At 46.6% G+C, this 14,411-nt stretch overlaps 1 protein-coding gene and 1 pseudogene across 1 annotated transcript; both read left to right on the forward strand.

Moving 5' to 3' along the window:
* The first annotated feature begins 1,417 nt into the window (after window positions 1-1,417).
* On the forward strand, window positions 1,418-7,759 carry LOC124649989 (probable disease resistance protein At1g61300). Its single transcript, XM_047189558.1, has 3 exons — window positions 1,418-1,792; window positions 4,116-5,135; window positions 5,239-7,759. The coding sequence occupies exons 1-3, from the start codon at window positions 1,418-1,420 to the stop codon at window positions 7,477-7,479; spliced, it is 3,636 nt and encodes a 1,211-aa protein (XP_047045514.1). The 3' UTR covers window positions 7,480-7,759.
* Window positions 7,760-8,787: 1,028 nt separating this feature from the next.
* LOC124649998 lies at window positions 8,788-10,735 on the forward strand (annotated as a pseudogene).
* Window positions 10,736-14,411: the final 3,676 nt, after the last annotated feature.

The raw sequence follows: 14,411 nt of genomic DNA on the forward strand, positions 1-14,411 counted from the left end.
CCTGCCAAAGTATTTTCTCATCCTTATCTTTCAGGTTGCTATATTCACATATCATCTCTTGACTACTCCGTATAAATCAGCGTGTATGTGTGAGATTACCATGTGGGAGCACACCGTCAGAATCCAGGTCGATCCACTTCTTTTACCGAAGTTCTAGCAATGTTCTTGTCAGGTCTGGATCAGATTTCTTGCCTATTCATGTGTGAGTCGGGACGTACGTGACTGGGCCGGTTTTACAGACTTTGCCTGTCCGTGTGGTTACGGTTTTGGGCCGTGGGCCTGACTCGAGAGTTATTAGCGATCCAGGCGACCAAAGGTATTAGCTTTAGAGGCGATCGACGTACCTACCAACGGAGCACTGTCACCACCACCTTGCACTACTACAGTTCTACGACGTCTTCTTCAACATAAATAGCTGACAAATGGGGCGGGTGGCTAGCATGCGAGATGCAACTACCACCGAGTGCCATGTGCATGAGGGTGAAACACTGGCGATGTGCTTCCCACATGCTATACTATTACCAGCACTGCGGGCCAAGTGGACGGGCAGATAGAACGTCCAAATCAGTGCGTCTATACCAACACAGCTGTCCAATTGACTTCCCTGGCCGAGTACTAGCTTGTACTGTACTAAGAGCATCTTCACTAGCGCCCCGATAGCGGCCCCAATATCAATTTGGAGGCTGGGGGCGAAAATGGTCTCGCACCGGCGCATCCCAAACGGCGCCGGCCAATTTTGGAGCCCAATAGAATCGTCGGCAACCCCGTGCCGGCCCCTTTGCCAAGGGCGCGAATCAGGCGCGCCGGCGCCTCGCGGAACGACGGTTTTCGCGGGTGGGGGCGCCTTGTCAACGAGGGGACGTGGCGGTTCGCATCGGAAACGACGCGGGGAGGTTGGTCATCGGCGTTAATGGTCTCCCGCACGGAAACCAAAATGGCGAGGGCGGCAACTATCTACGCGGCGTCCACCTATCTTACCCACACACCTTCAATGCGCGTCCGCCGCCTTCCTTAAAACCACACCGGCGCGCACTCCTCTCTTTTCCCCACCGTCCATCCCTAGCCGTCGCCGTCCTCAACCTCCGCCAGAACCACCGCCCACCCCGCACGCACGCAAACGCGATGGCGCACAACGACGCGGTCGGCGGCAGCGGCGGCGACGGCATGCAATGCTCGACGCAGATGTCGTTCGACGAGGCCGACGTGTTGTACTGGCACTAGATCCCCGTGCCAGTGGAGTTCAAGTTGCCGCACGGCTGGCACGTCTCCAACGGCGGCTTCGCCATGCCGTCGCTGCCGCCGCGAGGACCACAGGTGCGGGCCCTCGCCAAGGAACGGCGGGCCTCGATGACGCCGGAGCAGAGGAGGCTCCCGGAGAACGCCGTCGACAGCCCGTACTGGGAAGAGCGCTTCGGCCATGAGCGCCGAAGAGGTCGCGCGGATGGACAATCCCTCCGGCGGCCGCTTCAACAACGCCGGCCGCCGTGCCTGGTGGTATGGGCGCGACGTCGACCGCACGCTTCGCGAGTACGCCTACCGTCCACGCGTCCGCGGGCAACGGGAGCCGGTCCACTTCCCGCAGGTGGCGTCCATGGCGCCGACGCCTACGGAGCAGGGGGCACCGACACAGACCGCAACGTCCGGAACCTCACGCATGGGATCGTCCGCCGTCGGGCGCACGCGCTCGGCCACGCCCGCACCTCCTTCCGACGGCGTCGTCATCCGCGACGACGCCAGGCGTGCCTCCTCTGCTCCGGCTCGTCGGACGACGGGGTCGGGCCACCGCTCCCGCGTAAAGGAGGAGGACGCCTCGCCACCACTTCCGCCGGCGAACAAGAAATGGTGGGAGAAGGAGGCCGATGCGTAGGTGGCCCTCCGTGGCGACGGCGACGAGGAGGAGTTCCCCGCCCAGAGCTTCATCATCGGCCCCTCCGTCGACGAGGACTAGCGTCACATTGTGATCGACCCGCGGCAGGCGGCGGTGTGCTCCGCTAGGGACCACGGCGCCAATTACGTCGACCTCGCCGGACCATCGGAGCTGTCGGCGCCAAAGGAGGAGGAGGCCGACGAGGAGGAGGGCGACGACGCCGATAGCTGGTCCTTCGGGTCGTCCAGCGGCGACGAACTGGACTTCAGCGACTTCGACTCCCCGCGCCGCTAGATTTTTTTTTAGTTTTAAAGTTTGAATTCATGTTAAATTTGTATAAATTTCGTTCGAACTTCGTATGAATATCGTTTTCAATATTTGAATTTGATTTTCTAAATATATCGGGGGCCGCCTGTTTGGGGACGCTGGTGTGGGAGCAGCTCCCCCAAATGGAGGATGTTGTGCCGGCGCCCCCCAAACAGAGGTGTCAGCACCCCTGCCGGTGCCTATTTGGAGACTACCGGTGGAGATACTCTAGCATGTCTTATCATTCAACTATATAACGTTCTCCATTTGAAACGTTGTATTGACATGTACCTCGTCACTTTGGCACTCCAAATCCAGGAGCAGCATCTGCAGTAGAACTGGAAACCGTACTTGGGAGGATGCTTCTTCACTTCAGCGGAGCTTTTCCTCGTCACTGGCTTGATATCAAGCCAACTTTCAAGGACTTCTTTTCCACGTTGCTCTTTTTGGGTTGTTAACGGTGGGTTTTTTTTTTTACTCTCTTCGATCTATATAACTTGTCACTAAAATAAATATATCTACAACTAAATATGTCTAAATACATCTATATTAGTATCGAGTAATATAAATCAGAGGGAGTACTAGTTTTGTTTCTCGCGCTGCCGGTATGTACCTTCGCGTGATCCGGTGCGACCATCAACTGTATGCCAATATGCCATGCATGTTTGCTCTCCAAACAAAAGTGTGGGCCTAACGCTGGGACCCACGTGTCGGTGTTGTTCGTACGTCCAATGGGCTAGCAAATTCATTGAACAATTAACTAAAATCATAATTTCAAAAATCGTAGATTACGTTCACCAACATTGGGTTTTAAAAAATACTCACAAGGGGTTTCACCTGTCGAAAACAATATTTTCTCGGGATTCACAAAATTGTTGAAAAAGATAGTTGGGTTTTAAAAGATATTTATTTGTAGTGTCACAATCACCCACTCGTAAAAAATAGTTGATTAATTTTGACATTACTTTTCTATTTTTATTTTTCATAATGACCTTTTGTTCCAACTGTACTTTAGTGTAAAAAAAATTGTACTATACGCGACGCAGACAAGAATGGGACATGCACACGACCAAACAGTTATGGGCGGGTACCCGGTACCGATCACCGCTAAAGACGGTGTATAGCACCTTCCAACTAGAGGACACAGCTGGCACGAGCTGGCACTTAATTCCGTTGTATCCCCATTCCCGTTCGTTCGTCTATCATTCGCGTGTCGTCCAAAGAGAAAGAGAAAAACCACTCGCACAGCCTAGCTCCCCTCGCGTCTCGTCAGTGAATTCCTCGGCATATCGGCGATAGGCCTGGCGCCGGCGGTGGCGGTGCCTTCATCAGCTTCTCGCCCTTCTCGACAGGTAATTTAGAAAGAGGCTTTGATTTGGTACATCTGGTTGATGCAGACCATGTTTGCTGCTTTCCGTCAGTTGGTGCTTACTGTCTTAAACTCAGAGAAATCAGCACACTGCTTCAGACATCCACTACTAATTCCCTGTGATCTAATGGCGTGCATAAGCACAGTCTATCTTTCTTTTTTTTTCACAGTTTTCAGTTCTGTATTTATTTCTCGTATTTATAGGTTCCAGCTTTATAAATAGCTGAAGACTTTTCATCTTCTCATTGCCACTATCAAACTTATGGAGGAAGTAAAAAAGTTAACTTGACTATATTGTATACCTACCTTTATTTTCCATTCGATGTTGTTTCCATATTTTTGATAGTGCTTATATAACCGTCCACAACTGAGCCACACTATTTGCCTTGCAGTGCATCTTCTTAAGTTAAAATGCAAGCGGTCGCTCCTTTTGGTGATTGGTGCGGATCTACTATCAACACGATCATAAGTCCATTCTACAATCGTTTTGCAAAGCATGCATTGTATTGCTTCACGGCTGGCTCAAACGTGAGGGACCACAGGATAGAAACTGAGGCTCTGAAACTCAAACAGGCAGGCGTCCAACAGAAGATTCGAGATGACCAGCATACGTTGGAAGCCGTTCCAACAGACCAGGCAAGATTATGGCTGGAATCGGCAAATAGTGCTATATCTGAAGAAGAGGCAAACCACCTGCTTTACGAACAGAGGTACCGATTATGCGGGTGCTGCTACCCAAATTTCTTGGAAAACTACAAGATCAGTAAGCGAGCGGATGAGCAGCAGAAACATGTAAAATCAATCACGAGTAATGCACCAGGTGATAATAATATCACACGTGCGCCAGATCCACGTCCGGTCGAGAGTATGCTCGTAGATCCTGCTCCTATGCCGCGAAGCAGAGAGGTTATTCTCGAGGATGCTCTCCGGTTCATTAAGAGCAATGATCCCAATGAGCGGATAGTTGGAATGTGGGGTCCAGACAAAGATGATAACACAAATCTCCTCAAGAAGATCAACAATTCATTTCTTGAAAAAAGTCTCTTTGATTTTGTTATCTTTGTTCCAAGCCTCAACGATTGCTCGGTAAAAAATATTCAATCTGAAATCATAAGCAGGCTCGGTATCAAGCAGGATGGTAATGAGGCAACTCGAGCCACTAGGATATGTGGACAGCTCGAGAACAAAAATTTCCTGCTGATTGTGGATGACCTCCGTCAGAATCTGGACCTTCGAGCGGTTGGCATTCCATATCCTCTTGGATTTGTGGGAGAGAAGAAGAGGAAAGTGGTAATCATGTCACTATCAGGATACAGATTCGTTGGTAATCTAATGGGTGTGAACAAAGATATTGAACTGCCTATTTTGCAAGAGGAGGAAGCACGCGAGCTATTTAGACAGTCAATAAATTACCAAGGCGATCTTTATTCTGATCCCAACATCGGGCCACATGCTACTAATCTGGTACGGGCAATAAATGGTCTGCCATCGGAACTGGTACGTTATGGGAAGTCAATGCGTGGAACAACGGATGCAAGTTCCTGGAAAGTTGCTATATATGATGCAGCAAGTAAATTTTCGAGGTCACGTTCGGTAAGTGTTGATTTGTGTAAAAACACAAATTTTCTAGGAATCTATACCTGATCATAAATCCATTTTTTGGTACTAACTTATGTCTGTTTTTTATGCCTTGAAGATAGAAGACACTCTCCGTCTCATTGAGGATGATCCCACCTTGGGGATAATTGGAATATGGGGTCCGGGTGGAGTGGGAAAAACACATCTTCTGAAAAAAATCCAAGGCTTTTTCAGAGGAAGGATGACGGTTATATGGGTGACAGCCTCCAGCCAGTGTTCAGTGTCGAAGGTCCAAACTCAAATTTTGGATGAGCTGAAACTGAAAGGTGATGGTAATGTGGGAAACCAAAGTGGTATAATCCATGACTTCCTGGAGAATAAAAGCTTTCTGTTACTGTTGGATGACCTTTGGGAAAGAATTGATCTTGAAGCAGTTGGCTTACCACTTCCCCTTGGAATTGAACCTTTGAGCAAACTAAAGAGAAAAGTTGTGCTCACAACAAGATTTACATCCGTTTGTGGTGGGATGGAGGTCAGAAAACAGATTCAAGTTCCATATCTGCAGGAGACTGAGGCATGGGAGCTATTTAGAGTGAAGGTTGGCGACCAAACTCTTTTTTCTCCTGGTATTGAGGATCGTGCAAGAATACTTGTGACTGAAATGAAGGGCTTGCCTTTAGCTTTGGTAACTGTGGGAAGGGCAATGTATGGGAAATTTCGTCCGGATCAATGGGATTCTGCCATCCAACATATGAAAAAGTCATGCTGCATTGACACAAATGAAGACCCACTGAAAATGGAGGAAGAAGTTTTCAGAAAGATCATGTTTAGCTATGATAACTTGAAAAGCGAGAGGCTGAAGAAATGTTTCTTGACTTGTGCACTGTGGCCAGAGGATCATGAGATTCGCAGGGAAAAGCTTGCTCAATGCTGGATTGGCTTAGGTCTGGTGGATGTGGGGGACATACAAAATCCCTACACAAAAGCTTATAGTGTGATGGGCGACCTTATAGGTGCATGTTTGTTAGAGGGTTGTGGAGAATCGAATGATTGTGTCAAACTTCATGATGTGATTCGTGATATGTCTTTATGGATCTCTTGTGGCTGCGGTGAGAACAATGACAACTGGTTTGTCCGTGCAGGAGTTGGGCCAGATGAAAATTTTAGCATCCCTTGGAGCAGTGCAGAATGCATCTCATTAATGTTCAGCAGGATGAAGAAACTTCCTTCTATTGGTGATCCGCTGAAACTGAGGGTGTTATGCCTTAAAAACAATATGTTGGATGAAACAATAATAGATCGAGTACTTGTGAATTCTGCTAAACTGACATATCTGAACTTGAGCTATACTAAACTCAAAGGGATACCTGAAAGCTTATGTCATCTGGCAGAACTGAGACATCTCGATTTGTCACTTAATGAAGGGATAAAGGAAGTGCCTCGCAGCTTTGGAAACCTCATTAAGCTCAAGTTCCTGTACCTGGAGGGCAGCAAAATAGAAAAAATACCAAATGAGGTCATATCTAGACTTGTAGCATTGGAAATAATACACGTGGATCTTATGCGGGTGTCTGATTCTACCAGATCTGATGTATTTAGAGAGTTGGGCACACTGAATCACTTGAAAGTTGTTGTTACATCAGTAAGACTTCTGGATTCATGGACATCACTTCATGATGCGGCTGACCTACCCATTCGGTCTTTAAGTTTGGATATATCTCGTGAAATAAAGGAATTCCATCTCTATGATATTTTATCATTGGACTTCGCACAAACGACCTTGTGTGAAATGGATATTGCAGGCGACAGAGATGTAGATATAACATTAATACAGAGGCTTGAACAACAACCCTGCAGTTTTGGTGTTCTTAATAAACTGACCATCCGTATTTTTCCAGCATTGACAACAGTAAGATGGATGGGAACATCTCCAAAATCTGTATTTCCAAGTCTCACTTGTTTGAGCGTGATAGCCTGCAAGCAGCTAGAGCACCTGTCTTGGGCGATGTATCTGCCTTGCCTTGAAAAACTCGATGTATCGGACAATCCTAGCATGCGGAAGGCTTTTACAAGGTATCATGTTGACAACGGACAAGAGAGTTCCCAGACATTTCCTTGCCTCAAGACCCTTGGTATTTGGGACTGCAGATCGCTGGTCACTATTGCAGATCCCGGTGTGACATTCCCATCCCTAGAGGTGCTGCAGATTGGAGATTGTCCGAAGCTGAAGAAGCTTCCTTTTAACATGGACAGGTTGCCACTAAGTCTGAAGGTTCTACATATGGGTTCTAAATCCTGGAGGCGATTGGAATTGGAAAAAGGTGTCAGATCTTTCCTTAAGCCCAAGCTTCAATATTAATATGTTAAATAACATGAGCAAAATCTGTCCATTCGATTCCATGTTTCTCTCTGGGCTCAAACAAGGATAGGCAAAGGTATCATCATCTCGTCTGGGAGTGTTATCAGGCATGTTTATACAGCGTGCATGTTTATAAAGCTTCTTTCGGCTCGAGAGGTGTGCTGTGTCTTCGCACCGCATTTTTCTTTCCCTCTATTTGAGGTTCAGTTCCGTCAGGTCCTATGTTGTGAGCTGGACCGAAGTGTTGCCAGAGACGTGATGTGCTTTCAGTTGTATGAAACCTGATAATCAGACTTGCTGGGCATCTCGTCTGGGAGTGTTATCATGCATGTTAAGTGCATCCTAGCGAGATGCATCTGTGTACAATATTGTAATCGTACTTTTTTTTTCTGAACAAGCAATATTGTAATAGTACTGTAATACTCCCTCCGTCCCGATTTAATTAACTTGGGGGAGGAAGACGTTTCACAATTGTAATTTTACAATCCAGTCCTACATATTTCCCAGATCTGATCGCTCAGTCCACGATCCATTCTCCGTCTAGATCGCCAGCTCGATCCAGATCGCCAGCTGCTCGCCTGGCTGAGGCGCGCGCCGGATCCAGATCGCCTCTGCCTACCGCCTCTGCTCCTGGTCAACCGGGGCATGGAGATTGCCAGCTCCATCCGGATCGCGGCTCGATCCAGCGCTCCGCCTACCGCCTCGCTCCTCGGTCAACCGGGGCATGGAGATTGAGATGTGCCTGGAGATGGGTGGGGAGGAGGAGAAGGAAGTGGGGATCGGTGGAGACGCGTGGGTAGAAGGTGGCGTCGAGAGGAGAGAGAAGAAGGGGACGCCGGCGACGGGGACGAGGTCGCCACGCGAGGAGTGGATGGGGACGGGTTACGACCGCTGTGTGCGTGGACTGGACGCGGGCACGTGGTTGTGACTCGGGTCAAGCGGCGGGGACAGGCGGGTAGCAGTTAAAAAATGATAGGGGGTTTTGCGTAAAATTACCGCCGAGTTAATTAAATCGGGACGGAGGGAGTACAAGGGATGGACAGTATGTGTGCATTTTCTTGAACTGCTGTCGTAACCTAAAGTTGCCCATAGCGCATTGATTTCCTGACATGCGGAGGCGGAGTACAAATTAACTTATTTACCGCAGTAAAATTCCACAAGAAAAATCATCATCATCAAGAGTAAAATAAGATAAAAAAATATAAACGTGCGGAGGCGGAGCAGACCACGCGCCCCCCGCCCGTCGCCGCTTCCAACTCCGACCACACCGCGACCCAACCCTAGCCGCCGCAATACCCTATCCTGCCGATGCAGACGGAGGCGCGGGTGGGCGGCGTGGTCGTCGACGGCGGACGGGCCACCGTGGCGGCGGCGCGCCGCCCGGAGCAGCAGCAGCGCCACATCGGCACGGCGGCGCACCTGGCCGCGGGCGGGCTCGCGGGCGTCGTCAGCAAGACCTGCACCGCGCCCCTTCCGTCCTCCCGCGCTCTCGTATGTACGGACTGGGGAGCTCAGGGGATTGCGAATTTGTAGTCCGAGTCAGATTTTTAGAGCACTAGCGTGGACTAGTTGCGAAATCTGTCCCCTATTTGCTGGAATTCACTCGATTCTGTGACGCTTTGGTCGGCGCTTAGGAGAGGATTTTGACCCTGAAAGAATGGAATCCCCTGTTAAATTAAATCTAATGTTTGAAGATTTTGTCCCCTATTTATTTGGAGCTGGAGAAGCATGGGATAAACCTTGGGGTGTCCCAGTTAATGTAGCTATGTGAGCATGGAGGAAGAATCTGCTTCTTCAGCCTTCAACATGAAGGCTCTTCAAGAGAACTGGATGCTCATAATAACGTTATATAGATTCTTATGTATACACAACTTAGTTCGTTCTGTACGGTGTATGTATACTTACTTTCCTTTACTCAACTGGGTGTCCAAAGCTATCGGTCCCTGGTTGGTAAGAAGGAACTAAAACTGTTGTTAATCTTTCCTGATACTCTACACATCTGGTCCCTAGTTACTCCCTTATAGTGTAGTTTTACGGCGTGTAGTTTGACCATCTGAAGTTAAACCTTGGCTGTAAATTTCCTGTGCAATACACTATCCCTAATTGCACAATCGCATGAAGTTGCTTTTAAATGCGAGCAAACCTAACAGTGTTAAATTTGTGTCAGATAACCCACATAGTGAACGAGTACCATAGACGACTAATTAAGATGTACGAGATGTATTTGTTGAATTATGCGTGATTCTTTGATAATTTCATTGGTGCTTAGAAGATAGATTTCACCAGAGAGGAAACATCCCCCGTTAAATGTGGGATTCTATCTGCCCTGTTATATCATAAGGAACTGGGAACTGAAAAAAGCATGGGTTAAACCTTGGGAGTGTAGCAACTAATGTAGTTGTGTGAGGATGAACGGAGAATTTCTTTTCTCATGGGGTATCTGGCATGCTCGGTGTTCTTCTTTACTCTTCAACATGGAGGCTCTTGAAAATACCATAATAGATTCATAGTTCTATTCTACTTATTGATTTTGTACCAACTTAGTTCTGTATGGATGTATAAAATCGTGCCTCACTTTAACTGGTTGTCTGGAACTGTGTGCCCCTGGTTGACAATAACGAATTATCATTGTTTGTTCATTTAGAATACTCTGCACATCTAGTCTCCAGTTACTCCCTTCATTGAGTTTCTCAGGTTGTAGTTTGACCATCCGAAGCTAAACCTTTTTCGTAGTTATGAAATCACAGTTGCATCAAAATGTTTTTGAATAAACCAGACAGTTTTAAATTTGTGTCAACCATCATACATATTGAGAATAAAATCTGTTATACAAGCTTGTGACATACTGATCCAACAGGTGGCAGGTATGCATTCAGATGATGCAGCTCTAAAAAAGTGTAGTATTTGGCACTAGGCTTCATGGATAGCTCCAGAAGAAGGCTTCGGGGCATTTTGGAAAGTCTAACCTAGTGACAGTGGTACATCGGTTACCTTATTCTGCCATGAGCTTCTACTCATATGAGCGATACAAAAAGGTCAGTGCTAAGTCTCAGTATGTTAACATATGAGATCGGTTGTGACTTTCTGGCTTTGGATATTGTTGTAGTGATGGTTTTAAATGTCATTGCAGTTCCTCAGAATGGTGCCTGGCCTAGACGACCCAAATTATGCTGGTGTTTTGAATCTGCTTGGTGGTGGTTTGGCAGGAGTCACAGCGGCATGTGTAATTTACCCTTTGGACGCTGTTTCTCACTGAATGCATAGTGCTTTTCTCAGATGCAACCCCTTTTTTTTTGCTGCGCATATGCTGATGTCTTATTTCTAAAAAACTGGCGAGTGTTTTATGATAGCACCAATAGCTTGCCGAGGAAATCGTGCTGTGTAGTGTGAGGGTAGTTAGTAGTAGCAAATTTTTAGAAGCCTGATGTGTCATGGATGTTTGGAACATTGGCCTTGTCATCGTCTGAGGGGGACCACATGGGCCAAATGAGTCCCAGCTTCAAATTAAAGTGAATGAATTAATATGTTTGGTAATTGGTTAAATGGGGTAGAAAAAAAAGGACAAAACTCGTGTATGTATTGGCGTTTCGGCTATTTGTTTGTCCATATGAACATGCATAAATGATATTGATTTTAATAAACAGAAGGGAACTAATTTTTTGCAGGTTATTCATCGAGTTGTGCAGTGATACATCTCTGGGCTTTCTCATTCCTGGAGCATCAGCGGGAAGCTATGGCTACTAGATGCAGCTGATTGTTGATGTTTGCATAGGTCTTCTTTTTCCAGGTTACTGGATAGTTGTCATACTAGAATTGAAAATGGATAGCTTCATGTTGCTTTTCATTTTTCGTTAATTCACGTCTCAACATTAGCTGATCCATAATTGTAAGCTTTAAATACTTAAGACCTGGTACTATGCAATAAATACTTAAGACCTGGTACTATGCAATAAATAAAAGCTTTAAATACTTAAGAGGCTGAGGCCATGCTCTCATTTCAAAAAGAATAAATTTCCTCAATTCTATTATACATTTTAGATTATTGGTAGCTTTTCACATCCTGTAAATTATTTGCTGGACGTTAGGGCATCAGTTGAAATCTGGCGAAATATCTTTTGCGGGTGAGGCTAGCGCAGGACTCAGAAGTGGTTGGGCTTATCCGTAAGATTTTGCTGGATGAGCCGAGCCACCGTTTCAGAGAAATTTTCGTGGAATCTGGCTATCTTGGGCCCCTCTTGTCCCTAAGTTAAACGTCTTCTGAGCACTTTTTTAGTATTACCACTTACCAGTAACCACTTGAAGATTGACTGGCAATGCATGTGGAGTCAACAATGGCAGGTAATAGTTTTCTTACCCGTCTCTGTCACATGCTGTCCACCGATGTACAATACTGATTGGTAGGTAATAGTTTGATATAGTACTAGCATCAATTACAGATGAGGGACGAAGACGCTTAACCTACCAGATTCAGAAGTATACTAATCAGCAACTAGCGTCATGAAACTAATCCTTCCCAACCTGCTAGTCTAATAAACCATACGTTTCCATCTAACAGGGTTAATTATTTCAGATACGACGTAGGAGTTAGGACAATTATTGTAGGAGTATATGTTTGATCATCCTTTTCAGCAGTTAGGACAACTCGATATGACCATACTATTATCTTGCTCTGTGACGATGTGCACTTCTCTCCGGTGAATCCCTCCGCATATTGTCTCTCTCCTCTCCTCCCCGTCATAGGATTTCTTAGTCGCCGGCTCGCCGCCACCGTGCCGCCCTTCGGGGAGGTCAGGGCCAAAACGACCAGTAGCTGGCTAGCTGCCGCAGCTAAGCTGCGGAAGGCTGCCCTCTCCATCAATCTGACTAGCACACCGGCGATTGGCCTGGCGCCGGCGGTGGCGGACAGGTGGTGGTAGCACTGCGGGGCCTTCAGCAGCTTCTCGCCCTTCTCGGCAGAGAAACACCGCCAGGAGACGTTCTCCGCGCAGCCGGCCTGGAGGATTCTTGCGCCCAGCGGCAGCTTGCCTCTGTTTGATCGATTTCCAAAGCGACACCTACCAGCCTGAATTGGAGCAGATTATGTAAGCTTCTGTTGTTAACAGTTGTGATTTCCTTCTTCTTGCTAGGTCTGTGATACCAGATTTGCATTTTGTTATGCTGTTCCTTCCATGGATTGCTAGTCTTGTGGATGAGCTAGTAGCTCAGTGGCTCGCAGTGGCGTCTCTTGGCTGGCCAGAGTTCGAATCATGTGGGCGCAATATTTCGCGTGGTTTAGCTACGGTCCTCATATTTGGTAGAACTCATGCAAATACACCATTTTTTCTCATTGAATGCATAGTACTACTCTCGGATGCAGCCCTTTCTTTGGCAGGGCATATGCTGATGTCTTATTTCTAGAAAACTTGTGAGTGTCTTATGATAGATTGATTGATTGCCGAGGAACTCATGCTGTTTGGATTCTGATTGCACGTCTGCTTAAAGCCTTAGAGATATACTGTAGGCAACATGAATTTAGTCGGAGTTTGGAGCCTAAACAGCTAGTAGTTTCTGGTGTCTTGCCTTTTGAGAATTAAATCGGAGAATTTGCCATCTCTGCTTCCAGTTGATGCAGAGCATGTTCACTGCTTTCTGTCAGTTGGTGTTTACTGTCTTAACTTCAGAGAAATTAGCACACTGCTTCAGACAACCACTATCTCTAGTTTCCTGTGATCTAGTCACGTGTATAAGAACAACCTGTCCTTCTTGATACGAGATGTACCATAGACGACTAATTAAGATGTACGAGATGTACTTGTTGAATTATGCGTGATTCTTTGATAATTTCATTGATGCTTAGAAGATAGATTTCACCAGATAGGAAACATCCCCTGTTAAATGTGGGATTCTATCTGCCCTGTTATATCATAAGGAACTGGGAACTGAAAAAAGCATGGGTTAAACCTTGGGAGTGTAGCAACTAATGTAGTTGTGTGAGGATGAACGGAGAATTTCTTTTCTCATGGGGTATCTGGCATGCTCGGTGTTCTTCTTTACTCTTCGACATGGAGGCTCTTGAAAATACCATAATAGATTCATAGTTCTGTTCTACTTATTGATTTTGTACCAACTTAGTTCTGTATGGATGTATAAAATCGTGCCTCACTTTAACTGGTTGTCTGGAACTGTGTGCCCCTGGTTGACAATAACGAATTATCATTGTTTGTTCATTTAGAATACTCTGCACATCTGGTCTCCTATACTCCCTTCATTGAGTTTCTCTGGTTATAGTTTGACCATCCGAAGCTAAACCTTGTTCGTAGTTATGAAATCACAATTGCGTCAAAATGTTTTTGAATAAACCAGACAGTGTTAAATTTCTGTCAACCATCGTACATATTGAGGATAAAATCTGTTATACAAGCCTGTGACATACTGATCTGACAGGTGCCAGGTATGCATTCAGATGATGCAGCTCTAAAGAAGTGTAGTATTTGGCACTAGGCTTCACGGATTGTTCGAGAAGAAGGCTTCGGGGCATTTTGGAGAGGCAACCTAGTGACAATTGTACGGCGATCTACTCATATGAGCGATACAAAAAAGTCAGCGCTAAGTCTCAGTATGTTAACATGTAAGATCGGTTGTGACTTTCTGCCTTTGAATATTGTTGTAGTGATGGTTTTAAATGTTATTGCAGTTCTTCACATCGGCTGGCTCCTGGCTCCAGTGTTTCAAACTTCCTATGCGTTTGTTCCAAACTTCTTATCCCTAGCGCGCATCTCTCCATTGACGGCCGACCTGCAATGCTGCCGGCCACCACGAGGCCTCGAATAGCCGCGCGGCTGAGCTCCAAGGCTCTTGATCTGGTTGCCGTCGCCGATGGTCTACGACGAGGAAGCCGATTGGATTGCACGAGAACTAGAAGAGGAGGAGGAGGTTGCTGTAGCTGCAGATAA

Source organism: Lolium rigidum, chromosome 1 (genome assembly GCF_022539505.1).
Source record: "Lolium rigidum isolate FL_2022 chromosome 1, APGP_CSIRO_Lrig_0.1, whole genome shotgun sequence".
Classification (NCBI taxonomy): Eukaryota; Viridiplantae; Streptophyta; class Magnoliopsida; order Poales; family Poaceae; genus Lolium; species Lolium rigidum.